The 14,643-nt window shown below is 44.4% G+C and overlaps 1 protein-coding gene across 2 annotated transcripts in view; it reads left to right on the forward strand.

Annotated features, from left to right (window-relative positions):
- Positions 1-14,643, forward strand: part of LOC149446251 (protein lin-54 homolog) — a 141,900-nt gene that overhangs the window by 36,314 nt on the left and 90,943 nt on the right. For both annotated transcript variants that reach the window (XM_089652772.1, XM_089652773.1), the window contains exon 5: positions 7,056-7,147. In XM_089652772.1, the coding sequence (XP_089508898.1) occupies positions 7,056-7,147 (92 nt within the window). The remainder of the gene's footprint in view (positions 1-7,055; positions 7,148-14,643) is intronic.

The raw sequence follows: 14,643 nt of genomic DNA on the forward strand, positions 1-14,643 counted from the left end.
GCAGTAGCCAGCAGGCAGTTGAAGCAGCAGGACAAACTGATGGCAGAGAGCAGGATCCGGATGGAGCCATGCTGGATGGATGGATCACTGGGGAGCAAGGTGGAGGATGGAAGGTCAGACAAGCTGGGTTGGTAGCAGTTGGGCAGATCAGGCATAGATGGCAGGAGGTAGCATAGTCGGGTCACAGGCCAGGTCAGCAGCAGAGGTTCAATCAGACAAGAGTAAGACGCAGAAGAGTAATCCAAGACAAGCCAGAGGTCAAGGCAAGTAGCAGACAAGCGGAGGTCAGGAACAAGCTGGTTCAGTATCAGGAGTCAGGCACAAAGATCAGGATACACGTTCAGGAGCTAAAGACCAAACGGAAAAGAGACATTACTGCAGCCAGTTATATAGCCAGTTTAAATAGTGGCAGCATTAGTGACAGGCGTGAACCTGGATGCGTGAGTGCACATGTGCGCACCTATGCCCAAGTACATGCACATCTGTCCGACCCGTCATTGTTCTGCGCACATACATATTTGTGTGCCGCGTATCTTCGCCTGCATTATTGGCAAGCCCTTCCTTACAGGGACAATGGACACCCTTTTCTAGTGCCCCGCTGAGGGGGGAAACACTCAGAGACCCAGCCATTGGTCAGAATATGGGCCATCGGAGCCTGGTACAGCAATTGCAGCCACCAAAGAAACCAAGGTCCAAAACCAAATTGCTTCACTACCTTCCAGAAAAAACCCCACTCCACTATCTCAGCATCCAAGGAGGCAATAACCCTATGACCGCCATTGGAGTGAGGAGTCGATAGATTAAGGAAGAGTCAGCGAAGATTGATGTCAGTACCCTTGCCAGGCATGAAGCCAGTTTGATCCACGTGGATTGCACACTCTAGGACTTTAGACTTTAGAGAACCAGCATTAGTGACAGGCGTGAGCCTGGATGCGTGAGTGCGCATGTGCGCACCTATGCCCAAGTACATGCACATCTGTCCGACCCATCATTGTTCTGCGCACACGCATATTTGTGTGCCGCGAATCTTCGGCTGCATTATTGGCAAGCCTTTCCTGACAGGGACAATGGACACCCTTTTCTAGTGCCCCGCTGAAGGGGGAAATGCTCAGAGACCCAGCCATTGGTCAGAATATGGGCCATCGGAGCCTGGTACAGCAATTGCAGCCACCAAAGAAACCAAGGTCCAAAACCAAATTGCTTCACTACCTCCCAGAAAAAACCCCACTCCACTGTCTCAGCATCCAAGGAGGCAATAACTCTATGACCGCCATTGGAGTGAGGAGTCGATAGATTAAGGAAGAGTCAGCGAAGATTGATGTCAGTACCCTTGCCAGGCATGAAGCCAGTTTGATCCACCTGATTTGCACACTCTAGGACTTTAGACAACCAGTTAGCTAGAATTTTGGCTAAGATCTTAACATCTACATTAAGCAGAGATACGGGCCTCTAAGAGGCACAATCTGCAAGATTTTTGCCGGGCTTGGGCACCAACACAATAATGCCCTCAGACATGAACTCCAGGAGTGAGCCTTGGGAGAAGAACTGATCTAACAAGGAAGTGAGCCTGGCCACGATAAGTTCTTGGTAGAGGGAGTAGAATTCCACAAGAAGTCCGTCTGCACCCGGGGCTTTCCCTGGTTGTAACTGGGCTATAGCCTCCTGCACATCCTCAAGGGTCATACCATGGTTAAGGCTAGCTCTAACATCTGGGTTGAGGATAGGGAAGTCAATCTGGTCAAGGTAGGCACCTAAGTTAGACGCTATGTAGTCCAATCTAGTAGAATATAAGGTCCAGTAGTATTGAAGTAATCTATCATTGATCTGTTCCAGAGATCACAGTAGCGTCCCGTCGGTATCCTCAATACCACTAATGTGGGTAGCGGAGTATTGTCCCCTAGACAGCAAAGCCAGAAGCCTGCCATTTTTATTACCAAACTCAAATATTCTCTGAGCTGTAGAGAGCATGGATTTCCTAGTCAACTCAGCTCTGAGTAAGGCAACCTCCCGAAGGGCCAGTTTCAGCATTCCATAGCGGAGTTGATCAGGGTTAGCCACGTAAGCAGCCTCTTTCTCTCAGAGATTCTATTCCAACTCCTGAAGGGATTGTTCATAGGTTGTAAGAGCTGCTGCTATATGCAACATATACTCTCTGCGCAGCCAGGCCTTGAAAGCATTCCAGAGTGTTGCAGGAGCAGTAGAATCTAAATAAGTTCTCCTGTACAGCCTCCTGAATATTCTGGTCCGCGACCCAAAATCTGGACAGCTTGCACAACCCCCTGTCCCCCCTGCGGACCCAGTGCCAGAGTAAGCAAAAGGGGAGCATAGTCTTAAATTCCCCAGGTTAGGATGGTAATCTCGGACACACTTTGCAACACAAACTGAGATGCAAAGATCAAATCTATAGGGGAAAAGAAGCGGAAGAAAGAGGAGTGACACTTGAATTCTCAGGCAGTGGGGTGATAGTGATGCCAGACATCTGTGATAGCAAAGGTGGACGCCCATTGGGCCAATCCAGGGGACCAACGGGTACTGGAGTGGAGTCTGTCCAGGTCAGGGCACAGGGTCATATTGAAACCACCCAACAGTAATACACGATCTGTCCCGTATTTTAGCACCATCTGCATAATAGTACACAATAATAGAACATCCCCCTTCTTTCTCTTGGTGAACCTCCCATGGCTTTGTTATTGTACATGATTTTCTGAGTGCTCGTTTGTTTCCATCATGGGAGTTTCTTTGAGAATCATGGGGGGTCCCGCCGTGGGAATATTATCAGTATTTGCAATTGCGCCACTGGGTCCTATCCCTTCGTCGTACCTCTACATATCCTTACCGCAAAAACGCCCTTTGAACATGTGTGTCAACATTCCCCATGGTCCCCTGGTCTCATTTCTGTAATTTATGCCTCTCTTAACAGTAGGTCCTCCTCACCACCCCTGTCTTATATCTCTCAATGGGAGCGAGATCTAGGTGGGGGATGGTGGCGAAATGTTCCTCCAATACCATCACTCTTGAGGCAGCCTACAAAGTTCTCCTGCGGGTGTACTGGGTCCTGGCTTGGACTGCTCACTTTAATCCGTCTGGCAGACATAGGTGTTTCTGGAACTGTGGCCTACGTGGGGACGTCTTGTACATCTGGTGGTCGAGCCTGCGATTGATAGGCTTCTGGTGTAGGGTTTTTGGTTTGCTGCAAACGTTATTTCATATTACGGTTCGTAGGGATGCAAGAGTGGCCCTCCTGCATTGTCCAATTTTGGGTCTGTCTAGGTCTCAGCAGAAATTGGCATCCTACCTATTAATTTCTGCCAAACATGCTATAGCTCAAGCTTGTAGAACCCCTTCGGTTGTCTTCCAGAGGGTGAAGACCCGGATGAATGCTATGCTGATCAATGAACAGATGTCTAGCGTTCTTCAAGATTCTCATCCGAGATTCCTTAAGGTTTGGGAACCTTGGATACGTTATTCCCTGCCGTCCCTGCCTCCTACTAGCTATGGCCTCTTATAGTCTTTGCCTGTGCTAGCCCTGGATCCGTGACTTCTAGTCTTCTTTTTTCCATGTTTTCTCCCTGAATCTTTCTTTCTTCCTTATTCCTTTTTATGTTCTTATATTTTCTTTTTTTCTATCAGTTTGGGTTTTTTCCTCCCATATGTTCTGAGCTGATACTTCTCGGTAGGGGTTTTTCCTCTTTGTTTTTTTTTTCCGGTAATATGATGGATTGCTGCTGCTACTATTTGGTTCAGCTTTCTGCTGTCTCTCCTTGGTGTCATTGGACGTTCCGTTATTTGGCTAATACACCCTGCTGATTTGTATCTGCTGATGTATGCTATTGTTCCGCTCTGCCCCTGCGGGGGCGTATCATGAGCTTGTTGTATTATAAAAACAAAAACTTCTTTAATAAAAATATTGAAATAGAATAGTATACAATAAGGTTGCATCTGCAGGGGCAGTAGATACAGACCCACCAACACATATAGTACATTAGCAATAGACTTGTATAGTATCAAGTATTGACCTCCCAGGTCAATTTAGGTGTCCAGGAGCTGAAACGGCAGCGATCTATGCACCAAAACACTCACCCCTCTAGAGTAACTGGAGTAGGTGGCATGGTAGCGGGAGCCTACCCAGGCCCTCCTGAGGCCCAGTATATGAGACCCCAAGAGATGAGTATCCTGAAGGATAGATACCTAATGGGACTATTTGCAAAGAGATTGAAAAACAAGGGACCTCTTAATAGCCGTGTTTAAACCCTGGACATTCCAGGACATAATAGATAGCCTAGCCATGATCAATTGAGTGGGAAATGAGAGAGAGGAGAAATGCAGGGAAATATTCCCCAAAACACTTTAGACAGGAGATGGGGGTGGGCCCAGCCCTAAGCCCAAGCGGATCCCACCCGCAGCCCCTCACTCCACCAAGCATCACCAGCGGCCTATGTAAATCAAGGACCAGTGCAAAACATTTTGGTAGTGTAACATAAAAAACAGAAAACTAAGGAACCGAACATGGTCTGCAATGGCTGACACCCCCCCCCCCTCCCGAATGCCCCACAGAACCTGGGTATGCATGTCTCCCAAAACAGGCCCAAAAGCAGGGGTAACCTGGGAGCGTGTACCCTGAGAGGTGTGACCTGGGGATCCCACCCCCTCCTCCTTGGGGTCCCACAGGTAGGGTAACGTGATACTGGGTAAGAGATGCTGGAGTTCAGATACAGTCAATTAAAGTCCAACACCTAGGCAAACCCAGAGGCACTTGCTTGGAGATCTGTAGAAAAAGCAAAATGGCAACGGCCAACATGGAAAAAGGAAAATAACAGTCTGAGGTAGGTATCCAGTACAGGCCTAACAATTCCGTATGCTTCTAGGGGCAATGCACTCCTAGTCACTAGAGACAGCCACGTGTAGCAGAAGGCATCAGCTAGCTTTGAAGAACAGAGAACCATCTCTGGTACTAGAACAGATAACAATGGAAGAGCTGGATTCCACCCAGGCCGCAGCATCTCTTGGTGTAGTGAAGAATCTGACCGTCTCTCTATCGATCACTCGGAGTTTTGCAGGGAAAAGCATGCTGTATTTGACTCCTTTGGCCCTCATATCAGCCTTGACAGCATCAAAAGACTTACGAAGCCTCTGGGTTTCCACAGTATAGTCCAGGAAGATCATCAAACGACCATTACGGTAGAAGAGTTCCCCTGCCGTGCGTGAGGCCCTCAAGATTTCATCCCGTTCCCAGAAATTAAGCAGCCTCAGGATGAATGTGCAAGGTGGAACCCACAAAAGGCCTAGTTGTGGAGGCATATGGTGTGCCCGTTCCACGGCAAAGTGGGGAGATAGGTGGGCCGCAGGCAGCAGGGAATGGAGCAGCTCTTCCACAAACACCGTAGGAGTCTTACCCTCCGCTCCTTCCGGCAGCCCAATGATACAGAGGTTGTTCCTCCTACAGCCGAGGTGCATTCAAGTTTTGACCTTGGAAGTGGATCGGTGTTGAGAGCCATGCCTTGGTGATCACTTCTGATCTACTTCATGGCTGTAAGGATGTGCGTCATAAGAATGAACTGAGGTTTAGCCAGTCTCTTAGGTTTTCCGTTGAGGACGGCCTCCAGTGGGTGACAGAGAGTTTGAATCATATCATATTCTTGTCGCCACAGTCGCTGCACCACAGGGCAAGCCCACCAGGTATGGATGAAGGAGCTAATTTCTGAACAGCCACAAAAGCAGCTTGTGGAAGTGTTAGTTAATGTGAGCTAACCTGGTCGGAGTAATACTTTATAATTGGTTTCACCGCCGTAGTGTTACGTGAAGAAGATTTTGCAGTGTTCCAGATTTGGTCCCAATGTTCGGGGTCACAATGTAATTAAAGGTGATGCTCCCACTTTCTGTCATAGTTTAGGGGTGTTGGGAGTTGCTTAGAGGTTAAGATTTCATAAAGTAAGGAGATCAGCCCTACTGAATGAGGGTTGTTTTACATTTAGACCCAAAGGGTGGTAATGTTAAGGGGGTACCCCCTAGGTGCACAGTCAGCATCACATAATGCTTAACCAGCATATAGTGAAAGAGTTCAGCTGAGGGTGAATGATAGGACCTTTGAAGATCAGTGAAAGATTTGAACTCTGTGGGAGTCCGTAAACAATGAAGACGAGTTGCTTTTGAAGCAATCCAGTGCATAAAGACCCCAGGGGAATCAAATGCTGGGGGAAAGGAGGGATTGCAGATAATAGATAATAAAGGAAGATGGAGAGAGAGCAGACCTCCCGAATACTTGATGCTATCCCAGAGCTGCAAAGAAGGCTGAGTAATAGGGTTCTTGAGTGATTTTTTGTCTTGGGGGTGTAGTCATAGAAAGGTATGGAAACACAGAAGAGCACAGTCTTCAACCTCCAGCTCCACCCACAATGGGGTCTCAAAGCTAGCATGGCATTTAGTAAGCTGAGCAGCCTAGAAAGACCTCAAGAAGTTCAGGATGCCCAGTACATCATTTTCACACACACTGTACTGTATGCCCTAGCAGTAGTTAAGTTATAATTAGTTCAGCTCTGTAAAAGAGATTTTAGTTTTCAATGGAGCAGGGGGTAGTTAGCTTCAAAAAGGGTGAAATAATTATTAGTTAGGTGAACTCTCAGGTATTGGAATTTGTGACGCTCCCACCTATATTGGAAATCCTGTTGGATAGTGTAGAGTTGTGTGCACAGGAGTGAGATGTCCAGAGCCCTTGATTTTGCCAGGTAAACTTGAAGTCCCGAAAGTGAGCAAGGATCCTGTGAAAGTTGCGAAGAGAAATAAGCGGGTTGGTTATCGTTAGGAGCATGTGATCCACTATCAAAATTCCAGCAATGTCAAGTGAGTTCCTGATTGAGCTTAATGTTTTGTGTTAGTGGTTAATTGCAGAAGAACTAAGTGATTATTACATGTCCAGGTGTAATACGTATAAAATACATACAGTGAAAAAAAGAATTTGTGTCAAAAAAATATCCTGTAATTTCTAGAAAGTTTAATGCCAACTAAGCCACTTTACATAAATCAGAATGAATGTTCTGAAATTCCTTTGCATTCACCAGATGGATTATGGACCAGTATATACTTGTAATAGTGATGCAATATTTCAGCCACAATCAGATATGCAAGAGGACAAGCAACTTGTTATAGCAGGGTAAGAGGAAGTAGATGTATTAATCTAGTCAAATTAGAGGTATGCTGTATTAAACTTTACTTTTTACCTATTAGGGGTCAATTGATAAAGCAGTGGTTTGATATTACTGCTGCCATAATGCTACTTTCAAGAGGAAAAATAAACATATTTATAAGCAGCACAATCAAAGCTAATACTTTTTAATGAGTGGGGAAAAAACAAAACATGCAAGGAGGAGGAGAGCCCGTCCCATTAACTGTGAAAGTCTCTGCAGAATACTTTGCAGGGCACCAGAGGCTCCATACCACATCCCAAATTTTATAAATTATTACAGAAATACAGGCATAGCATGGAGCAAACATTGCATTGTCTGCTTTACATTGTAAATAACCCCCTTAGTGTTTGTACAGAATTGCCATGTGCTGACATGCACCTAATGATTGTGTTAAAACAGAAGCATCAAACTTTCTTTGACCTTCAATGAGGCCTCCAACCTAAGGTCTGATACATTTGGCAGTCTATGTGTATTTAAAAGTAGAATGGGATAAATAGTATGTTGCACTGGCTGCTGAGTCCAATTAAAATGAGGTATGCTAAGCATTGCAGCCTGGTTGGTAATGATCTTTCTTATGACAGTTTATTCACACCTCAAAAAGGTAAAATTCCAGTCAAATCCTAACTATTCTTAAACCCCCCCCCCCCTCCTTGTAACACCTATGCTGACTAGCCTCTATAAGAAAGATGTTTATACTTGCCCATTTCAGCCTGCTCTGGTCTCGTAACATGATTCGGCCCCCCTGTGTCATCCAGTAGTGGCTGCAAGGGAGAGGAGGGAGAGACGACAATGGATGGATCGAGCGCCAGCAACATGATCCAGCTCCCCTGTGTCAGTCAGTGTTGGCTGCAGGGGAGATGAAGGAGTGCCAACAACAGATGAGCCATAAAAGCATTTCAGCCAATGTTGAGCGCTCTCTCTCCTCTCCCCTGCAGCCGCTGTTGTATGACACAGGGGAGATCAAGGGACTGGCCTGGAGTGGTCTGAAAATAATAAAAGCATATAAATCTTTTTTACACAGATTAGTCAGTATACGTGTTCGGATGGGGGGAGGGAGCGGTTTTAAGATTAGTTAGGGTTTAGCCTGGAATTTCACTTTAACTATGAAACTATGTTGCTCTCAAGTGCTAGAGCAAAACTGCAAAGCTTGCCACTGTCCTCAAGTTCATGTGGCCATGGGAAACCAGAATAACAGATATGTCTTGTTTACTGAAATTTCATGCTACATCCTGGAGGATATAAAACATCATTTCATTATTCTTTATCTCCCATTGGTGGCCTCAGGAATTTAGGGATTTTAATACTTGCAGGTTATACATTATTTCTAACTACAGAAGTTCGGGACACAGACAAACAGAGTGATACATTGAGCCAGGCCCCATATAACTCCTCCTTTATCCATGATGGTTTGATTGCTATATTTTTTTGCTAGAAAATTTATTTTTGTGATTTTTATATATTTGATAACTTTATTCAAGACTCTTGGTACTTCTTATATAATTTTTTTACTCTGTGACTTCATTCAAGCTCTCTATACTGCTGCTTTAGCTAGGCTCTACATTACAGCTATTCGGATTCGGCATATCCTTAGCTTTGGAGGTTATACCCAGACCCTACAGGATCGGAAGACTGTGGGAGAGCTTGGAATGTCACCCTCAGGCTCTGGACTCTGCATTGGGGTGCTTTCTAGCCCACACTGTCCTACTGGTTTTAGGGGAATTTACCTAGACCCTGCAACCTCTATTATTGTTGTCCTCATCAGAAGCTTCTTCAGCACCAGCCAGGTAAGGCAGAGGTCTCCCCTGTGTCCACTTTGTACTTTTTGTCTGTTTGTGCCCAGTTACTAGAGAATTCTGTTTCAAAAGGCTCAAAGTGCACTTGGGTGCAATCCCCAAGACAGTTTAGCTTTCAACTCTCTGGGTCATGGGTGGTGACAGGGGGGCTTGGGTGTTCTTTAGAACCCCCAAACATTCCCAAAGCACCCCCATTAGCAGCCACCCTGGGTGCCTTGAGGAAAAGGTTCAGAATTTGCAGCCTTGGTCTCCTGCCTGTTATCATGACTACAGGCAGACACAGCTCCTGATGCAAGCAGTACTCCCTCCCCTGAGCCTACCCTATATGTACATGTGCCAGCTTAAGCAGTAAACAGGCACTTTATCTAGCTGTGCTCTACACCAGCCTGCCTGGACACTGCCTAATTATATGCTATGGATTGTGCTAAGGGTAGCATGTCATAATGTTAATGGTGGAGCATACTGTAATATTAGTGGTGGAGCATACCATATTGTTTTTAGTAGCATACTGTAATGTTAGTGGTGGAGCATACTGTAATGTTAGTGGTGGAGCATACTGTAATGTTTGTGGTGAAGAAGCACACTGTAATGTTTGTGGTGAAGCAGCATACTGTAGATTTTTTGGAGCAAACTCCCCATCAGTAAAGAGGGACATGCCAGCCACCAATATTATGGGGGTAGGGGCAAAAAATGCACCCACGGTGTCACAACTGCAAATTCACGCAATTGAAGGGCAGTTGTGCATAGCCCCTTTTACTTAAATGGGTTGCATTCAGTGGCAGTACCACCCACTGAATGCCATTTAACTGATATGCCATTTAATTGTTTCTGCAGCTGGAAAGCAAACATTGCAGCTACAGCATGTGTACAACCCTGGGCAGCTTCATCTCCTTGTTCAGGTTGGCATTTGGGCAGCAGTAAAACCATGGATCAACTGCATGCTTTTACTTCCCCCAGCCACAAGCCTCAAGAGGGCGCACTGACCACCTATGTGAAAGGGAGCATTGGCCACCAATGTAAGTGGTTACGTTGAGCACTAGCCAACAATGTTTAGTCCTGAAGCCCGCAATCTAGACTCTACACAGTCCTGATCTCATCATTGTATATGCTGTGTTATATGTTACACAATTAGGGGGGCAGACTGATAACATAATACTGACTACCCTGTATGCTCTGTTGGATATTTTGTATGTTACAATGTTGTGACAGTTGCGTTTTATACGCTATATTGTACAATAGATAGTATTGATCACCCCCTGTTCTGCTTTGTTTGTTGGATAGCCCAAACTGCTGTGCTGTGTATGTTATATAGTCTTGGCCAATGCTTTATTTACACTGTGTTGTATGTTACAGTCCTGACCATTTATATGCCATTCATATGCTTTGTTGCTCATTACATATTTCTTACCAAGGTTTTCTTTAGTTTTAACAGTTGCAGGTTGCAAAGTAGTATCCAACAAATGTTTTTTAAAAGTTCTTTTTTAGGTAGGATTAGACAAAGTGTTAGCTCTCTATAATCTGTTTACAGAAAAGCATGCACATATGATGGAAGCTTTTGCTTCGTTAAAATGTTCATATTTGGCAAGGTTTATGTGTATGTGTTAGATTAGCACAGTAATTAAGGCATATTTGTGGGTACAGGGACTGCAACATGGGTGCAATGTATATAGCAAGTTGGCTCAGATTCTATTAAACCTATTCCCTTAAGCCACTCCCATTTTTAGGTGCTATCTCTACATGCCCACTACTCACCATGGCATGCAAAGCGCTTTTTTTCTTTTTTAGTGTTCCACTAGGTGCCCTGGGACTTTCAGAATCCTAGCAACACCCATGCACCATAGTGAGAGTTTGTATTTAGCTTTTTCTAGCTAATAAGCAATGACAGAGTGGTGTCAAGGACCTATCTGTGATTTGCAGAGTAATCCTGCATCTCCTAACATCTAGTCTATAGTACTCACAAGCTGCTGGGTCTCACGGCTGCCAGTACTGCCATTGTTGGCAGATTGATATGAGAAGAGCAGTTTCTTGTGGTACAAAGGGGAAGTGCTCTGGAATAGCTTGTGGCTTTGGTATGGAACAGAGTGCTTGACTGAATGGCCTGTTTTCAGTGTGTGACTAAGTCTTAGATGGTTCTCTGGCTTCTTTGTGGCTATTGAATTACTATATTTAACTACCCCACTGACTTGAGGTTATTGCTTGTCCTGCCACCTTGCTAGGAGTTATCATTGGTGGTCCTGAAATGGGCTGGGAGTTATTACTGGCTCCGACACTTGCTAGCCCAGTGGAGCTTATTTTATTTCCGCAATCTCTTCAGTATACCTTCAGGCCCTACTTTGCCTATACAAAGGGGAAAGGGAGCACACTACGAGCTGTAGGCTGGGAAGAAACACTCAGTTTTGGCCATGCCCATTTATGGACATGACCATACTTTAAAAAATGAGCTCCCCCACTAATGCTTCCAGCACCTGCATAACACCCCTCAAAATTTTGTCTGGGTCTGCAACTCTAAGCATTCCAAAGGCTTCTGTTACCATATCTGATTCAGAAATATCAGTGTACTCCTGGTGAGGCTGTTTTTGAGCCGCCTGCAGGTGACTAGATTTATAAAGGGTTGTTTCTGATCTAGTTGATGCAGTAAATGTAATGCTACCATTAGAGGACTAGCCTGCTGCTTCACGCCCAGGATCCTAAAGAGCACCCACAGCTAAAAAGAACTCTCCATTACTCCCACTATTTAAGTCATTCCTCTATGGCGACTTGCAACACCTTACAGCATCCTGGGCCCCTCTAGAACTTTTTCATTTTGAACAGGAATTTATTACTTGAATAGGGCACTTTGGCTACATGTATGGAATGCATGATAAGTCAAAGAAACATCTGCCTTTTTGGACCTGCTCATGTTAATAAGCAATGTCTCTGGCAATCAGAGTGCATTCCTTAAAGTGTCATTAAACCCACGTCAATAAAAACTATTAACCAATACTGTATTACATGCTGTTCATAGTCACTCAGTCACTATGGGATTCATTTTTTGTACCCTGCAAAAAACCTGGTTGATCCTGCTGTTCTGTCTCCCCCTCCTGTCCATGTCCCCACTGCATTTGAGGAGTTTGCAGAGCAGTGTTGGGAGCTAGTGCACATGCTCAGTTTTCAGTGTATTTTCCACCCTGTGAGTTTCCTTCCCTATCACAGCTGAGCAGCACATGTGACTATAGAGTTGCACATGTGGGCCTATACACAGTGGTAGATGACAGCCCACTCCCTCCTTCCTCCTCCATGCTCACTAACTAGCTAACACAATGGGGTGGGATATTACATATAGATTGATGGAGGTACCACCTCCCTGTTGTTCTAAAATACAGGCTGGATGGGCGTGACACAGCCTGTGATTGGCAGAAATCTGCCCACACCATGTTATTGCCAAAATATTATTATTATTATTATTATACAGGATTTATGAAATAATAAAGATTTTATTTAAATTATATATTTGTATGACTATTTAAAATGGTTTATTGGTATTATTTATTTTTGACTAGTAGCAGAGAACTAGAAGCACTTCCTTTAGATATAATTGTCTTTCTATTTTTCTTAAGGGATTGATTGTTTATTCTTGGGTTTTGGCCCAGTAAATGTTTTTTCTCTTGTTGACCACATTAGCTGTTTGTCTAGCTTTCTTCCCATTCTAGTAGTTTGTTTTTTTCCCACCTGCTTCTTGGTGGATTCTGTATGGTCCTCCAGTCTTGCTAGACAGGACGCTTGGTTTCTTCAAGCTTAAGTTTTCCCTTAGTAGGGATTCTTTGTCCTGTGTGTAACACCCAGTTGATCTTTGGTGCTCCCTCATTGGTTGTGTCAGTTTCCCTGTTTTGTATGGACCTTTCTAGATCTAGCATTGATTCCTTCAGATACTCTGTTGTTGAGTATCCTTGTATCTGTTAGACCTCGTAGTAGCTCCAATTCACTTCTCCGTTGGACTGCTTTTGGATGTCCAGACAATAAAAAATAAGATTTTTCTACTTAACATAAAATTGTATCTTAATAATACAGTACAAAAAACAACACAGGACTTTTATTCATAGACTAACATTTCATTTTGTTCATGCAGCTACCATAAGATGATTGGACAATGGCAAACAAACTTGCTAGGGCTGCCCACAGCATGCACTATATAACCCTACCCACTCTGTGAGACTCCAGTTTTTGGCAAACAATAAGAAGTGATTAGGACACAGAGGGGAGGGGCCTCAATCCTTGAGACTCATTTTTTGTTACTGTCCCTAGGTGATGGAACTGTTCTCTGGAGAAGTATTTTTCCTTTTTGGATTATTCATTTTTTTCTGATGCTTCTCCCAAGATCTGAATGCTTACTGACTTTGGCTATCTACCAGTGTTCAGTTGCTTTCAGGGTGTACCTTGGGGACTGAAACTGGATCCTACTATGCAGGGCTGTCCTGTAGTTTTTACTTTGGGCACTAGATCCTGTATTAGGCCTCATGTTAGGCCTGTGTTAGTTCATCATGTGTAGTTAGCCACAGGGTGCTATTGTGAAATAAATTTTAAATTCTGTATAAATCTGTATTCCAATTTGTATGCTTTGCTTATGTATTGCACACCAAACTCATTGTGCACACAGCACTAATAATGTTTTGATTAGGTTCTCACATTCTTTTGAGTCCTGATAAGAAATTAGCCTTCCTATGTAAATCCCCTTTTTACCTTAAATGTACAATTGTAATAATGTGATACCTATGTAAGCCTATGTATTAAAAAAGCCTCAAATGGGCTGAATAAACAGAACAGTGTTTTGGAAAGATGCTGAGTGTATCTATTTGTGTCTGTTCCCTACCGCAGTAATTATTCATTTGGGACCATTGATCAGTACGAGGATAGGAATTGCATATCTAGAAAATTTCCAGGACTATACAGTATAGGCCCAGATCCATGGAGCATTTCTATGGTTTGCAGACCCTGGAGATTCCATGATGGGTGAAGCCTGGGCATTAGTAGGCCCAGTATCACGGATGAGGTGAGACAGGATTTCCCTGTATACTGGCACTAGTTCCTAGCTTTTAATACTGTACAGAGTCTGTTCTATAGGCAGAGGAATTGGGCGTTATTCACATTACAGTGGTATTCACTGCTATTTTTTTGTCTCTAATGTTTTGTCTCTAACGCGTGAGCAGTTTGAAATTGATGTCTGGGGAGATGTAGCGTGGTGTGGTGGAAGCAACTACAGAATCCAGTTGAAATAAAATGTAGAACTTGTATTGAAAAGAATGCCAAATACAAACACCCCAGTGGGAGAACACCACTTGGGAAAAACACTCACAGTTCATTCAAAGGCAGAGATGCAGCGGGAAGAGTTGCATCTACCATGCCTGCTTCAGAGGATGAAGAGCAGCCTGCCTAGTTCGGTCCCCAAAAGGGAGACTCCCTTGAGGATAACGGACCCCTAGCCTGGTCCTCCTCGTCTGTAACCTTTCCCCGGCACTAGTCACTTTCCCTGTCAGACAGGGTCTCTCCCTACTCTACCCACTTCACCACAGTGCACTAAAAGGGACAGGGACTTATAAAGACCCTGCTTACCCAAGATGGCTGCCAGGGGTCATGTGGATGCAGCGTACCCAACCTACACACTACTCCATGACCCAGGAGACCACAGAAAAAAA

This window comes from Staurois parvus, unplaced genomic scaffold (assembly GCF_062004578.1).
Source record: "Staurois parvus isolate SC_StPar_1 unplaced genomic scaffold, SC_StPar_1.0 ptg000694l, whole genome shotgun sequence".
NCBI classification, from domain to species: Eukaryota; Metazoa; Chordata; class Amphibia; order Anura; family Ranidae; genus Staurois; species Staurois parvus.